Source organism: Peromyscus leucopus, chromosome 1 (assembly GCF_004664715.2).
Source record: "Peromyscus leucopus breed LL Stock chromosome 1, UCI_PerLeu_2.1, whole genome shotgun sequence".
NCBI classification, from domain to species: domain Eukaryota; kingdom Metazoa; phylum Chordata; class Mammalia; order Rodentia; family Cricetidae; genus Peromyscus; species Peromyscus leucopus.
Genome location: NC_051063.1, coordinates 167,461,399 through 167,475,867, shown reverse-complemented (window position 1 = coordinate 167,475,867; position 14,469 = coordinate 167,461,399). Strand labels below are relative to the sequence as shown.

At 49.1% G+C, this 14,469-nt stretch overlaps 1 protein-coding gene and 1 pseudogene across 1 annotated transcript; both read left to right on the top strand.

Moving 5' to 3' along the window:
- The first annotated feature begins 5,977 nt into the window (after window positions 1–5,977).
- Window positions 5,978–8,660, top strand: Rps16 (ribosomal protein S16). Its single transcript, XM_028859132.2, has 5 exons — window positions 5,978–6,129; window positions 6,256–6,357; window positions 8,130–8,226; window positions 8,317–8,364; window positions 8,460–8,660. The coding sequence occupies exons 1-5, from the start codon at window positions 6,082–6,084 to the stop codon at window positions 8,603–8,605; spliced, it is 441 nt and encodes a 146-aa protein (XP_028714965.1). The 5' UTR covers window positions 5,978–6,081; the 3' UTR covers window positions 8,606–8,660.
- On the top strand, window positions 6,776–6,894 carry LOC114684658 (annotated as a pseudogene).
- Window positions 8,661–14,469: the final 5,809 nt, after the last annotated feature.

The window sequence follows — 14,469 nt, the reverse complement described above, 5'->3', positions numbered from 1 at the left end:
CCAGGGACCTAGACCCAGGTCAAGTCCTAGTTCCTGAAAACAATCTTAAAACTTGCCAGTTTGGTGCAGCAGGTTTTATTAATGACTTTTTTTGTTGTTGTTTGAGACAGGGCCTCGGGCTGGAGAGATGGCTGAGCGGTTAAGAGCACTGGCAGCTCTTCCAGAGGTCCTGAGTTCAATTCCCAGCACCCACGTGGTGGCTCACAACATCTGCAATGAGATCTGGTGCCCTCTTCTGGCCTGCTGTCACACATGCTGTATACATAGTAAATAAATCTTGAGAGAGCGCGCCTCGCTATGTATCCTGGCTGATCTGGAACTCACAGAGATCGCCGCTTCCGCTTCTGCTTCCGTGGTGCTGGAACTAAAGGTGTGTGGCACCATGCCTGGCTATTAAAGACACTTTAATAAGGACATAAGATTGAAGGTGGGGCCGGGCGGTGGTGGCGCACGCCTTTAATCCCAGCAGAACCAGACGGATGTCTGTGAGTTTGAGGCCAGCCTGGGCTACACAGAGAAACCCTGTCGCGAAAACAAACAAACAAAAAAAAAAAGATTGAGGGTGGAGAGAAAGAAGTGCCTGGAGTGGACCGCACAAAACGAGCAAGTCAGCATAGTTCTAGGACAGCCATGGTTACACAGTGAGACTTTGTAAACAAAAACAAAAACCCTGAAACTGGAAAGATGACGACTGTTGAGAACCCTGGCTGCTCTTGGAGAGGACCTGGGTTCAAATCCTAGCACTTACAAGGCAGCTCACAGCTCTCTGTAATTCCAGTCTCAAGAAATCTAACACCAAAAAGAAATCTAACACTGGCCCACTGGCCCTCTTCTGGCCTCTGCAGGCACTGCATTCATGTCGTCCACGGGCATTCATGCAGACTGAATATCCACACACGCACAAAAAATAAAAATAAAGAAAAAAAAAGAAAAGTAAATAAAAATAACATATTTGGTTCATCTAGATGGCTCATCAGATTAAAGGATCTTGCTGCCAAGCCTGGCAACCCGAGTTTGATCCCAAATGCCAAAAAATATCTTCTGACCTCTATGGCATGCAGGTACCCCCACCCCCCCCACCCGTGTGTGTGTGTGTGTGTGTGTGTGTGTGTGTGTGTGTGTGTGTGTGTGTGTGTGTGTGTGTGTTAGGACCCTTTCTCAAAACGAGAAAATGGGGGAAGGAAGAGGAAACAGAAAATGACACCCAACTACTGAAAAACACAAATTAATTTCCAAAACCATTTATGGACAGGGAAAGAAGTCAGACAGCGGCGTCTAGCAGGGCGGATGATCCCATTCATACCAAACTCCAGAGCAAGCAAAAAACCAAGCTATTCATAGGGAAAGCAGATTAGTGGGTGCCTGAGGCTGAGCTTGGAGACAGACTGGCTGGGAGTGGAAATGTGGCAGTGTCTGCCTGTGTCAGAATATGCATGTTACATGGTGCCTTTCACTATGTGCAAATCAGGCCTTCATAAAAGTTTAGCTTTGGTTTTCTTTCCCTTTTAAAAAATGTCTGGGGCTGCAGAGATGGGTCAGGGCTTAGGAGCACTGGCTGCTCTTCCAGAGGTTCTGAGTTCAATTCCCAGCAACCACATGGTGGCTCAAAACAATAATAGGATGTGATGCTCTCTTCTGGCCTGCAGGTGTACATGCAAAGCACTCATACAGAAAATATAAATAAATAAATTTTCTAAAAAAATGTCTGGCTTTTTCTGTTTTATGAAGGCAGGGTCTCACTATGTGGTTCTGGCTGGCCTTGAACGCATTATATAGACCAGGCTATCTTTGAATTTGAATGAGTCTCACAGCCTCTGCCTCCCAAGTGCTGGGATTACAAGTATAATTTTTTTTTCTTTTGGAGCTCAAGGACGAGTTTATTAGATTTTCAAATTTTTGTTTATATATATGTGTGTGGATGTTTTGCCTGCAGGTATGTGTGTGCACAACGTGTGTTCCTCATGCCCTTGGAGGCCAGAATAGGGTGTGGGATGATGCCCCGGGAGTGGAGTTACAGATGGTTGTGAAACTGAAACACCATGAAGGTGCTGGGACTGAAACTAGGGTCCTCTGGAAGAGCACTGAGTACTCTTAAGTGCTGAGTCGTCTCTCCAGCCCAGAGAGAAAAACAACAGGGCTAACAAGCTGTAAACCTTAGCAGTTGCTACCAAGAGCAGGGAGATGTAGAAGAGGAAGCGACCCATGCCTTTTTGAGTTAGGGTCCAAGAAAGCTAGCATGTTCAGTAATGGAGGCTGGCAAGCAGCTGCATGGTGGGAGGGACTTGAGAAAGCCCAGAGTGTCAGGGAAACCATGAGCAGGCTTTTGGCCAGTATCTGGGAGAAAAAAGAAGTGGGGGTGGGAGAGAGGAAGAGGAAAGTAGAAAAGTGTTTGAGTTACAGCTTAAGAAAGTAGGCGAGTGGAGTTGTGTCCATGCCAGTGGATGCCCACACAATCCAGAAGAGAATTTGACATTGCTGCTGTCATTGTTGCTGTTATAGCAGTGGCGGCCACCGCTGCTACTGTTCCTGGGATTACCATTTCATAATTGCTTACTACAGCTAGCACAGTGGAGACCCTGGCAACAAAAGTAGCTACAACAGTTAGTTACTCTTTCATTCTATTGGGCATGACAAATTTAATTCAATAGTTATATACATCTCGATTGGCTTTGAAAATTATAAATTTATAGCCGGGCGTTGGTGGCACACGCCTTTAATCCCAGCACTCGGGAGGCAGAGCCAGGCGGATCTCTGTGAGTTCGAGGCCAGCCTGGGCTACCAAGTGAGTTCCAGGAAAGGCGCAAAACTACACAGAGAAACCCTGTCTCAAAAAACCAAAGATAAATAAATAAAATAATAAAAAAAATAAAGATAAAAATATGTTACATATATGTGACAAGTTGGGCAATACTAACAGCAGATTTTTAAAAATAATGGGGGGCGGGGCTGGAGAGATGACTTAGTGGTTAAGAGTAGTGGCTGCTCTTCCAGTGGACTAGGATTCAATTCCCAGCATCCATATAGCTGCTAACAACTGTCTCTAACTCCAAGATCTGACACCCTCACACATACATATGTGCAGGCAAAACACCAATGCACATAACATAAAAGATAAATAAATTATTTATAAAATAGTGGAAGACTGTGGCTGGGTGGTATACACCTTCAAGCCCAGTATTTTGGAGCTCTCCGGGGTGTGGGAGGATAAAAAGTATTGGGTCAGGGGTTAGAGAAACAGCTCAGTGGTTCAGAGTGCATCAAAAAAGCAAAATAGATAAAATAAATCTTAAAACACAAACACAAAAAAAGACACAATTGCCTTGACACTTTTGGGGGGTTTTGTTTTTGTTTTGCTTTGTTTGTTTTTCGAGACAGGGTTTCTTCTCTGTGTAGCCCTGGCTGTCCTGTAACTCTCTGTAGACCAGGCTGGCGTCAAACTCAGAGCTTCACCTGCCTCTGCCGCCTGAGTGGTGGGATTAAAGGTGCGCACACCACTGCCAGGCCTAGGACAATTCTAAAACTGGATGTTGTAATGGTTTAGCTGCAGATGGCGACCTTGGCAGGTTGGAGCCAAGGGGCACCATGAAGTCACACCATGCAACAGAGCTCCCGTGGAGGTTTATTTCGGGGAGATGCAGAGGCAGGAGCTTTACCCAAAGGAGGTGATGTTTCCGTGATAGTTTGATAAGGGTGTTTTTAAAGGATCGGTTAGTTTGTCCTATCTTTCCTGAGGACTGGGGATGGCGTGGGATATGGAAAGGCTCTCCACCCTGGCAACCCCCTCAAAGGAAGAACTGTAGTCATGCACATCTGTAGTCCCAGAACTGGGGAGGTGGAAGCAAGAAGATGGAGGGTTCAAAGCCATCTGCTCCTTAGTTACATTGTAAATAAATTCCAGCCAGTCAACCTGGACTTCAAAAGAAACTGAAGGACAAGGGACAGGCAGATGTGGGGGGTGGGGGGTGGTAAGGGCTGGGCAGATGGAGCACCAATGGATTAGGAGAAGGCATTTTACTGGCATCTGCTGGAAGTTTACAAATCTGAATCTACACTGTCCAGGACAAACACTGCCCTTTATAGATGTCACACCTCCACATGGTGGCCCTGCCCACCTCACGGAATTATCTTGGAGAGTATATTACCCAACATACTCAATACATTTAGATTAGATCAGCACCTGGCACAGAGGAAGCACTATTTAAATGTGAGTGTAATCATCATAATTACCGTTTATGTGTCTGAAATATATTTATCTTCCAAAGTTTGGGGTAGTGGGTCAGAAATATGACAGCCAGAACATCAACCTCATTGTTTTCCTGTGAACATGTTCAGGCATGCAAAAGTGCATACATGCTGAGCCCAGTGGTTTCTCCCTAATTTTCCAGCTTCAGGAAGGAGGTACCACTACCAAAGGCATGGGCCATGTTTTGCTTTGTTTAGACAGTGTCTAGGCTGACCTAGAACTCTCTCTGTAAACCAGACTGACATCTAATTCTCAGAGACGCATTGCTTTAGTGTTTTGGTTTTTTGTTTGTTTTGCTTTTGTTTTAGTTTTATTACATTTAAGTGTGAGTCTATGTGTGTGTGTGTATGTACCGCAGTTTATGTGTGGAGCTCAGAAGACCTTTCGTACCAGTTTTCTCTTTTTACATGAAGGTTCCGGGAATCAAACTTGGGTCCTCAGGCTTGGGCATTTCGCCAACTTGTTTCTTTCTGAGGCAGAGTCACATGTAGCCCACGCTGGTCAGAAACTCACAATGTATTGGAGGGTGGGAGGAGAGGGTGGATCTGTACTCCACCTGATCCCTCTTCCTCCACCTTTCAAGTGCTGATATTCCAGCTAGCTGTACATGACCATACAACCCTGCCCTCCAACTGTTTCTAATCCCTGACAAGGGAGTCCCTACACCCTGTGCTGCTAGAGAAACTGAGGCAGTAACTGTGAGAAAACTGTAGCCCTGTGAGAGAATTCCCTTGACTTAGGAGAATTCTGTGGGGTAGAGACTTAGAGCAGAGGGTTTAGGAGAGCATTACGATAATTTGGAGGCCTGAAAGATGGTCAGTAGGTAAGAGCACCTACTGCTTTTACAGAGGACCTAAGTTTGGTCCCCGGTACCCAAGTCTGGTGGCTCACAGACACCCTGTACCTACATTTCCAAGGAGATCGGGGGCCTCCCTCGGAAACCTGAACTCATAAAAGTATTAATTTTTAAAACAAGACGATTTGGGGGGTTCTGGATAATGATCTTTTAGCATAACTGCTCTGAAGTCCGGTCTTGAGGATAGCTTCTCTAGATGAGGGCCATCCTCGGAAGAATTATTTCCCAGGAGCAGTTGCTGGGGAGAGCAGCCGCCCAAGAGGTGGTAATTCCGGCGAAGGTGGGTGTAGGACGGGGACTCTGAGGAAGAATCGTGCCTGAGACCGGTTGTAGGAGGAAAGAGAGTTTAGGAGAGCTTTGAAAGGGGCTTTTAAGGGTGTGCCTCTGAGAAAGGGGTCAGGATTACTCGGAGGAGGAGACTCGGAGAGGAGGGCAATTCTAACCACAAGTAGATTCGCAGCGCAGGGTCTGAGGGACAAGGATTCTAGGGAAGAGGGTTCCGGGAGGCAGGAGGCTGGGAACGTAGCTTGACTTAGGGCACTGGATTCGGGAAGACCCGATGGGGGTCCCGGGAAAGGGCCAGGGTGGGAGGAAGCCGGCGAGTGGGAGGAGGGTCGAAGGAGAACATCAAGGAGAAGGACTGCTGTGAGAACTGGCCCAAAGTCCAGTCGACCAAGCCCGCGAAAAAACAATGGAAAAGGAAACACAGCTCAGCGCCTGCAGAGATGCAAACGAAGTCGCCGGCCAAGCCCTCCCCGCCCGGTCCCTTCCGTCCTCCAAGCCCGCCCCTCCCCCGGAGGGCGTTCCCTCCGCAAAGCAGACGTCCCGGCCTAGGCTTAACGTCAGCCGTAAAGCAAGCTTCTGTCGTGAAGAAGCGCTCAAAGCGCCTGCGCAGACCCTGAAAATCGGCCGGGGCGGCCCCGAGCCTTCCTTTTCCGGTGGCGGCACCGCGCGGTGAGGAGCTCGTGTCATACTCGCAGCTATGCCGTCCAAGGGTCCGCTGCAGTCCGTGCAGGTCTTCGGACGCAAGGTGTGCCAGGGGCGGGATGGAAGGATCCGGGGGAGGCCGGGGCTGGGAGACGCTGGAGATCTGGGGCCCCCCTGAGAGCCAGGGCCCCGAGCTCACGCGGTCCGCCGTCTCGCTCGCCTTCCGCAGAAGACGGCCACAGCCGTGGCGCACTGCAAACGGGGAAACGGGCTCATCAAGGTGAACGGACGTCCCCTGGAGATGATCGAGCCGCGCACGCTGCAGTACAAGGTACTGGGGTCGGGCGCGGGCATCGGAGGAGAGACGGAAGGCAGGGCCCCGGGGTTGTTAGAAGCTGACATGTGGGAAGGAAAAAGGACTTACCCAGGGGTAGGTCTGGGCTCCGGCCGGGGAAGCGGGATTTCCTAGCCCGGACAAAGAAATGTAGGACCTTGGAGAGTAAGGGGAATGCAGTCTGCAGTGTTTGGAAGCCAGCTGCGAGGAGCGGGTGGCCAGGGGAAATGCATAGTACAAGCTACCTGATTGTCGATTTCTTTCGTTAGAAATGTAAGTTTACAGACTCATGTGTACAATTCTAGCACCTGGGGAACAGTGCCACGAGTAAAGCGTGGTGTAGGTCGCATGGGCTACGGTGTGAAACCCTGTGAAAAGAAAAGCCATCGAGAGTCCTCTGAAACTTAAGATTGGTAGCACCTCTGTGGGTTTTTGTTTAACTGGTGGACAAAGACTTAAAGACAGGTTCCAAAATAAATTCTCTTTTGCAAGGCAGAACTCGTATGAGTTTTGATACATGTGAGGAGTATCACACTTAAAACAGTTCACAGCGATGACAGCATTGATGATAATGCCACTGGAAGCCGCCTGGTGTTACACGCCTTCAATCCCATCATTCTGTACTCAAAGACAGTCCTATCTCAGTTCAAGGACGGCTAGGGCCACACTAGGAAACTTTAAGTGGGAGGGGCTCTAGATATCCTTCCGTGGTGGTTGAGTAAATGTGATCTGAGCCACTTTGAGTAAAGAGAAGTGTGGGATTTAGATAGGCTTGGTGTAGTACCCACGCCTTTAGTCCCCGGCTTTGAAGACAGGGTTTCTCTGTGTAACAGTTCTAGCTATCCTGGAACTAAGATCCACCTTCTCTCCCCAAGTGTTGGGATTAAAGGTTGTACCACCACCACTGCCTGGTCGTGAAGATACTGTTTGTCAAATTCCACTCTTCTCAAAGGGGAGAACACGATGCTTTGCAGAGTGGAAAATAACAGATTTCCTTTGAATACTGGGTATGGGTATGGTTGCTGATTGTCAGTTTATTTGAAGGGTTTGTATACCACATTATGCATTGGGGAAAAAGCACTGATCCAGATGGCTCTAGGTTTGGCCCTCATGGAGCTTCTGGTTGGACTAATCCTACATGTTGGACATAACTTTATCCAAAATAGTCAGAATTGGGGTGTGAGCTCAATAAGGCTCAGGAGAGGATGGAAGGGCAGGCTGCTCGGGATGGAACTTTCCACTGTGGGCAGATTGTCTCGGTGATGTCTTCCATAACAATATTCTGAAAACAGACAACCTGACTTTGCTTCCTGTTCAGGGCAGCTCATAACTACCTCTCGTTCCATAATTCGAGCTTCAGGGTGTCTGAGGCCCTCTGCCGTTCTCCACAGGCTCAGGGATTCCAGAATAGGTTGCCTGTGTTTTTGCCACTAAAGCAAGGATCTTTACTTAGCTGATTTGAATCTTCCTTTGCTTCTGGTGGTGGTGGCAGGAACCACACATGAGATGAGGAACCTCCTGAGGGGGGTGATTAAGCTGTCTAGGTTAAGACTTAGCCCTGGGACTGGAGAGATGGCTCAGTGGTTAAGAGTACAGAGGACCTGGGTTCAATTCCCAGCACCCATATGGCAGCTCACAGCTGTCTGTAACTCCAGTTCCAGGGTACCCAACACCCTCATACAGACATACATACACTAATGCACATAAAATAACAATAAATTCTAAAAGAAAAAAAAAGACTTGGCCCTCTCTATTTCCCATTTCTCTAGTTATTGGAGCCCGTTCTGCTGCTGGGCAAGGAACGATTTGCTGGTGTGGATATCCGGGTCCGTGTGAAGGGTGGTGGTCATGTGGCCCAAATTTATGGTGAGTCTCAGGATCTGGGCCTGTGGGTCCTGACGGCTACTGGAGCAAGACTCTGGGTCTTCACAGAACTTTTTCTTTGTGTTCTTACAGCTATCCGACAGTCCATCTCCAAAGCCCTGGTGGCTTATTACCAAAAGTGTGAGTGAGAGATGGTCCTTCCTAGTGAGGGGGGAGTGTGTGTGGGGACCAAGTTAAGACGTGTGGTTATTTGAATCTTGTCCCTTTATCTCCAGATGTGGATGAGGCCTCTAAGAAGGAGATCAAAGACATCCTCATCCAGTATGACCGGACCCTGCTTGTAGCCGATCCACGTCGCTGTGAATCCAAAAAGTTCGGAGGTCCTGGTGCCCGTGCTCGATACCAGAAATCCTACCGATAAGCCCATCTCAAGGATCAGGGTTTACCTTTGTAATAAACGTCCTAGGGTTAATGTTCCTGTTTCTCTGTTGTGTTCTCTTTGAGACAGGGTCTCTATAGGCCTGGCTGTCCTGGAACTCACTGTGTAGGACCATCGTGGCCTCAAACTTGAGATGTCCCCGCTTCTGCCTCCAGAGTGCTGGGATTAAAGGCGTGGGCCACCACATCTAGCCACTTAATTTTTAAAGCACCTTCTCTGGTCTTTTGTAGAGGTGGCCGGTAGAAGAGAGACTTGGTTTAGTTTGTTTCCCTCAGGTAGAGTGCAGTGCATGTGGGCAGAGCCCAGGGCAATGATGGCTTTGGCTGCCACAGGGTATATGGATATGTATGTGTACTTAAAATCTTTAAGTTATTTTTAGGTTTTTGTATTTATGTATGTGCACGTGCCCAGTTCCCACAGAGGCCAGAAGAGGATGTTGCGTCCTGTAGAGCAGCACTTACCTGAGTGGGTGCGTGCACTTGAGAGAGGGCAGATCCCCTGGAGCTGCAGTTTGTGAGCTGCCTAATGTCTAGCCCATATCAATGGACTGAACATAAATATTTTAGGTTTTTTAACTGAAATTCACGTAATGAACTGCAGGGGTCTGTCTCCACCTCCCCCGCACAGGGATAACATTGTGTTACACCATGCCGGGCATTATTTTATTTGAGATGATTTGTTTAGCTGGCTGTCCTCAAACCTGCCCTGTAGACCAGGCTGGCCTCTGCTAAGTGCTAGTAGTATTGAAGGTGTGTGCCATCAGGCTCAGCTCCAGTGAGTTCTGAAGCCAGCTATATCTGGTTACTAGCTGCCAAGTAACAGGAGCTGAGTCCGGTCCTCCGGAGCAGCACTCGACCACTGCAGCCACCACAAGCCCCTCTCAACTCTGCTTTTTAACCCAGTTTTGGGGTGGAACTCAGGTCCTCATGCTTCCAAAGCAGGCATTTTGCCAGTCAAGCTTTATCCTGCCCCTTTTGGGTTTTAGGAGTTTTTTGTTTTGTTTTTGTTTTTTGGAGACAGGGTACTCTGTGTAGCTTTGTGCCTTTCCAGGCTGGCCTCAAACTTACAAAGATCTGCCTGTGGTTTTTAGGAGTCTTTTATCGGCTCAAGCAGTCCTGCCATGTCCCCACCTCAGTAGCTAGAACGTGGGCGTGTACAGCTGTCACAGCATTATCTTTTTGCACTCTGCCTCGTTTGTTTCGATGGTAGCAAACCTAGCTTTGCACAGGTGAGATGTCTCCACCCTTCTGCACTGAGCTGTCACACTCCACAGCCTCTGTTCATCGTGAACTCCAGGGCTAGGAATCTTGTGCCTTAGCCTCCAGAGTGCTGGGGCTAGAGCGGAGAAGCACCACACCCAGCCCCACTATTTAAATACCAGGAAGGGTGGAGGAAATGTGTAAGGCCTATAGTCTGTGATACAAAGAAAGCAAACCAGACTGCCTGGCGAAGTCAAGGCCGAGCCAGACTGAGGAAGTTTTCAATGTCAGCCAACAGTATGAGGATCATTGATAATCGGAAGGGTCACACAAGTTTAAGGAGTCGACCATCTCTAGGCCAGGCAAGCAACGTATCTGCTCTTCCGAATTAGTATATGGCAGAATTTTGGTCTAGGTGCTAGCAGTGTTGAGCCCAAGGCAGATCCCCATTGTAGATCCTCATTGTTCAGTGTGGAGAGCCCATGGAGCCAATGAGCTCAAGTACTCTTCTCTCTCTTTTTTCCTTTCTATTTTTTTGAGATAGTTGCTTTGTAGCCTGTCCTGGAACTTGCCCTGTAGACCAGATCTCAACTCAGAGATCTGTCTCTGCCTCCCTAGTGCTGGGATTAAAGGCGTGCAGCCCCACCGCCTGGCTAAGTGCTCTCATATCTAACTATGGAAACATCTGCTGGGGCTGCATGCCTGTATTCCTAGCACCTGCAGAGGAAAATCAGAAGTCCAAGGTCATCCTTGGCAGTGGTGGTGAGTTCAAATTCAGCCTAACTCATAAGACCAAAAATACTACATGGGACTGGGCAGTAGTGGTGTACGTCTTTAATCCCCGCACTTGGGAGGCAGAGGCAGGTGAATCTGAGTTCAAGGCCAACCTGTTCTACAGAGTGAGCTCCAAGACAGGCTCCACAAAAAGCTACACAGAGAAACACCGTCTTGGGGAAAAAAACGGGCTGGAAAGAGCACTGACTGCTCTTTCAGAGGATCCTGATTCAATTCCTAGCAACCATGTGGCAGTTCACAACTATTAACTCCAGTTCCAAGGGATGCGACACCCTCACACAGACATACATGCAGACCAAACACCAATCAAAGCACGTTAAAAATAAAGAACTGGAGCCAGTACTTCGGAGCCTCTAGATGCCAGTCCTGCGGTGTGCTCTTCAATTTGTAGCGGAAGATAAAGGAAGAATGCCAGAAAACGGCTCATTCAAGGGCTTGCAGAGCACGTTACAGGACTCCAACTTACCTTACATCCGATCGGTGCCCTCTGGACAGAGCAGTCTGTGGGGGGAGTCTAAGCCCACAGAGTATAACTGAGCCAACCCAGAGGGCCCAGTGGGTTTCTTGGGGGACAAGTCAGGACCTGCTGGTGGAGTTGTGGGATCTTGTTCACACACCTCTGAGATGTGATCCAGGGACCTTGGTAACAAGAACCCACTTGACAAAATGCTGTTAACCGGAAGAACTGGCGTACAGAAGTAGTTGAATGGCCCGTGAGCTACACTGATGAGTGCTGTCCTTGCAGGGGAACTCAGCCTGCAGATCACACAGCAGAGGAGAGCTGCTCACAGATTGTTGAGACAGGGTTCATTTAGTCTTGGCTGACCTAGAACTTGCTATGTGTAGCCTCAGAGTCTCAGAGATCTGCCTGCCTCTAGAGTGCTGGCATCAAAGGTGTGCACCCCACCAGACTCAGCAGATAGGACATTCCCGTAGGTACCATTGGGCAGCACTGCCATCAGGCAGAGGGGGTGAAGCTCAGTGAATGCCAAGTAGATGGAATGCCATGCTCAGCATTACCTGACACCTGGTGACAAACCATGTTCTACAGCAGGAAGCTGAAGGGAATGAGAACTGCAGGAAGGCAGCAGGCTCCACATTTTTTTGGGTGTGTGTGGGGGAAGGCAGGGTCTCTCTTCATAGCTCTGGCTGTCCTGGAACTCTGTAGTCTAGGCTGACCACAAACTCAGAGATCTGCCTGCCTCTGCCCATGAGTGCTGGGATTAAAGGCGTGCGCCACCACTGCCCGGCTCAAAGTCCATATCCTGATTTGACTTACTCGTTTCTGGATTTTGTTTGTTCACTTTGTTTTTACAAAGAGCTTTTGATGGGTTGCCAAGGTTGGCCACAGGGATCCTCCTGCCTCAGCCTCTGGAGTGGCTGGGACTCTAGGTACTGGCCACATAGCCACTGTCCCCATCCTATCCCCTTTGAGTCTGTAGCTGTAAGCAGGCTGACTGGTAGGCAAGAACCCTCCTGAGGCCCTGGTAATCTGGGGCTGTGAAGCAGACAGGAGTAGGGTAAGGAAGGAGCTCACCAGGAGGAGGAGGGGCTGAGGCTGGCCTGGGACAGCTGGAACGCATCTGGAGAGGGGAAGTGCTTCTCCTTGCGCCAGGCTCTGGAGCAGACAACCCTTTCTCCCTCCCTACCTCCTTGAATACCGGGAATTCCGGCGCCGCTGGGAGCCTGGGCCAGGCTGGGAACTTTCCTACAGCTGGGGGTGGCTGGGAATGTGCAACCCTGCAGAGGCGGGGAAGGCCAGCCTCAGTTCTGACCTTGGGGGAAGCCTCAGTCACTGTGAATGTATGTGTGAGGGTGGGGGACACAGGGCTCCGCTCCTCGGGAGCCCCCAATACACAGTGCAGGACCTGTGGGCACAGTGGCATTCGGGAAGCAAACAGCTCCTTTTATTGAGTCTGGTCTTGGGCTGGTTGACTCACAATCACCTCTTGTAACCCTGGTGGCTCTTGGCACTAGATGGGCAACTCAGGCTGTGAGGATTTGTCCCTGGTCAGCCTTTTTCCTTGCAGTGAGACTAGGCAAAGCACTTCTCTGGGCCTCAGTTCCCTCTTCCTATTTTTGGATTGAGATAGGGTCTCACTCTGTAGCCCAGGCTGATCCTCATCTCTATGAGTAAAAAGAAGGAGCTGGAGAGATGTCTGTGGTTAAAAGTGCATACTGCTCTTGGAGAGGGCCCAAGTTCAATTCTTAGCATCCATGCTAGCTGGCTCTTAACTACCAGCCCATAACTCCAGTTCCAGAGGATTCTGACCCCCTCTTCTGGACTCCAAAGACACCTGTACTCAGATGCACACATACAGAATTCAAACAAACCCACCAACAAACAAGGTCTGGGGATAGATGCAGCCCAGTGGTGGAGCACTTGCCTAACAAGCCCTGAATCCAATGCCCAGCACTGCAAACAGAACAGAAGCCATCCTCATGGTGTTGGGGATGTAGCTTAGTGGCCAAGCTCTGGAATACCAGGCCCCCAAGAGTCTGGTGCTCAGACTCAAAACCAAACCCTCATTAGCCTCTTAGGGATGCCGAGGGTCAAATCAGAATGAGCTCACACAGAATGACAACCTTAGAGCCAGCAGCTAGTCTGTAATAAAGCACAGCCTCTGGCTGCTAGCCAATGGCTAACAGCAGATTCCCGAGCTCTGTAGGTGTGTGTGAGATGACAGTGACTGCCCGGTGAGTCACAGGTGAAGATGCACTTGAGAAGGGACAGGATACTCACTGGATGCTAAGGCCACTCCAAGGAGACAGGAAAGCCACAGCTCTGAGAGGAATGTCACACACCAAATAAAGGGGACTTGAATTGACAGCCCGTGACACAGGGATGCCTCAGAATTCCAGGGAGGATTATAGACAGTGAAGGAAGGAGCTGGCATTCTGTCATCAAATTGTTTAAATTATGCTACCCGGCAAACCACTGCTGGGAGGGGGCAGGATGCAAACATAGAAAACCTTTTTGTCCTACAGCTTGAATTATTCTGTGGGAGGCAAGAGCAGGCTGAGGAACTGCAGAGGTCCCAAATGAGGAGGAATGTGGTGTGTGTTTGGGGGGTTGGACATAGTAATCAGGATTTCATGGGAAAGGGGCCTAGGTGTTTCCAGGGAAACCAAATGATCCCAATTCCTATAACCCCAACTTAATCTGCCCTGGCATCAGCATGGAAAGGTCCCGGGGTTTATGGTACCTGAAAGAACCCCATTAAGGAGAGATGGCAGAGGATGGGTTGATGGATAGAGAAGGTGGTGATGGCGAGGTGCATAGATGATTAAACAATGGGTAGAGAGACAGACGGGAGGTGGGTGGGCAAATGGTGGATGGAGATGGAGAGGTAGATATGGGATGTATTCAGATGGAAGAGTGGAATAGAATCACAGGTAGGATGGTGAATGAAACTGGGTGGGTGGAAGGAGAACAGGATAAAAGTTGATGGGTCAGATGGAAAAATGGACAGATCACAGGGGCAGAGACAGAAGTAACAGCTGGGGTAGATGGGAAAATGGATAGATCACAGGGTAGGATGGGAAAATGGATGATATATCACAGGTAAGATGGGAAAATGGATATATCACAGGTAAGATGAGAAAATGGATATATCACAGGTAAGATGAGAAAATGGATATATCACAGGGTAGGGTGGGAAAATGGATAGATCACAGGGTAGGGTGGGGAAATGGATAGATCACAGGGTAGGGTGGGAAAATGGATAGATCACAGGGTAGGGTGGGAAAATGGATAGATCACAAGGTAGGGTGGGAAAATGGATAGATCACAGGGGCAGAGATGGCAAAGCAACCAATGGCTGCTGAGGGAATTGATTTCAAGGGTTCCGC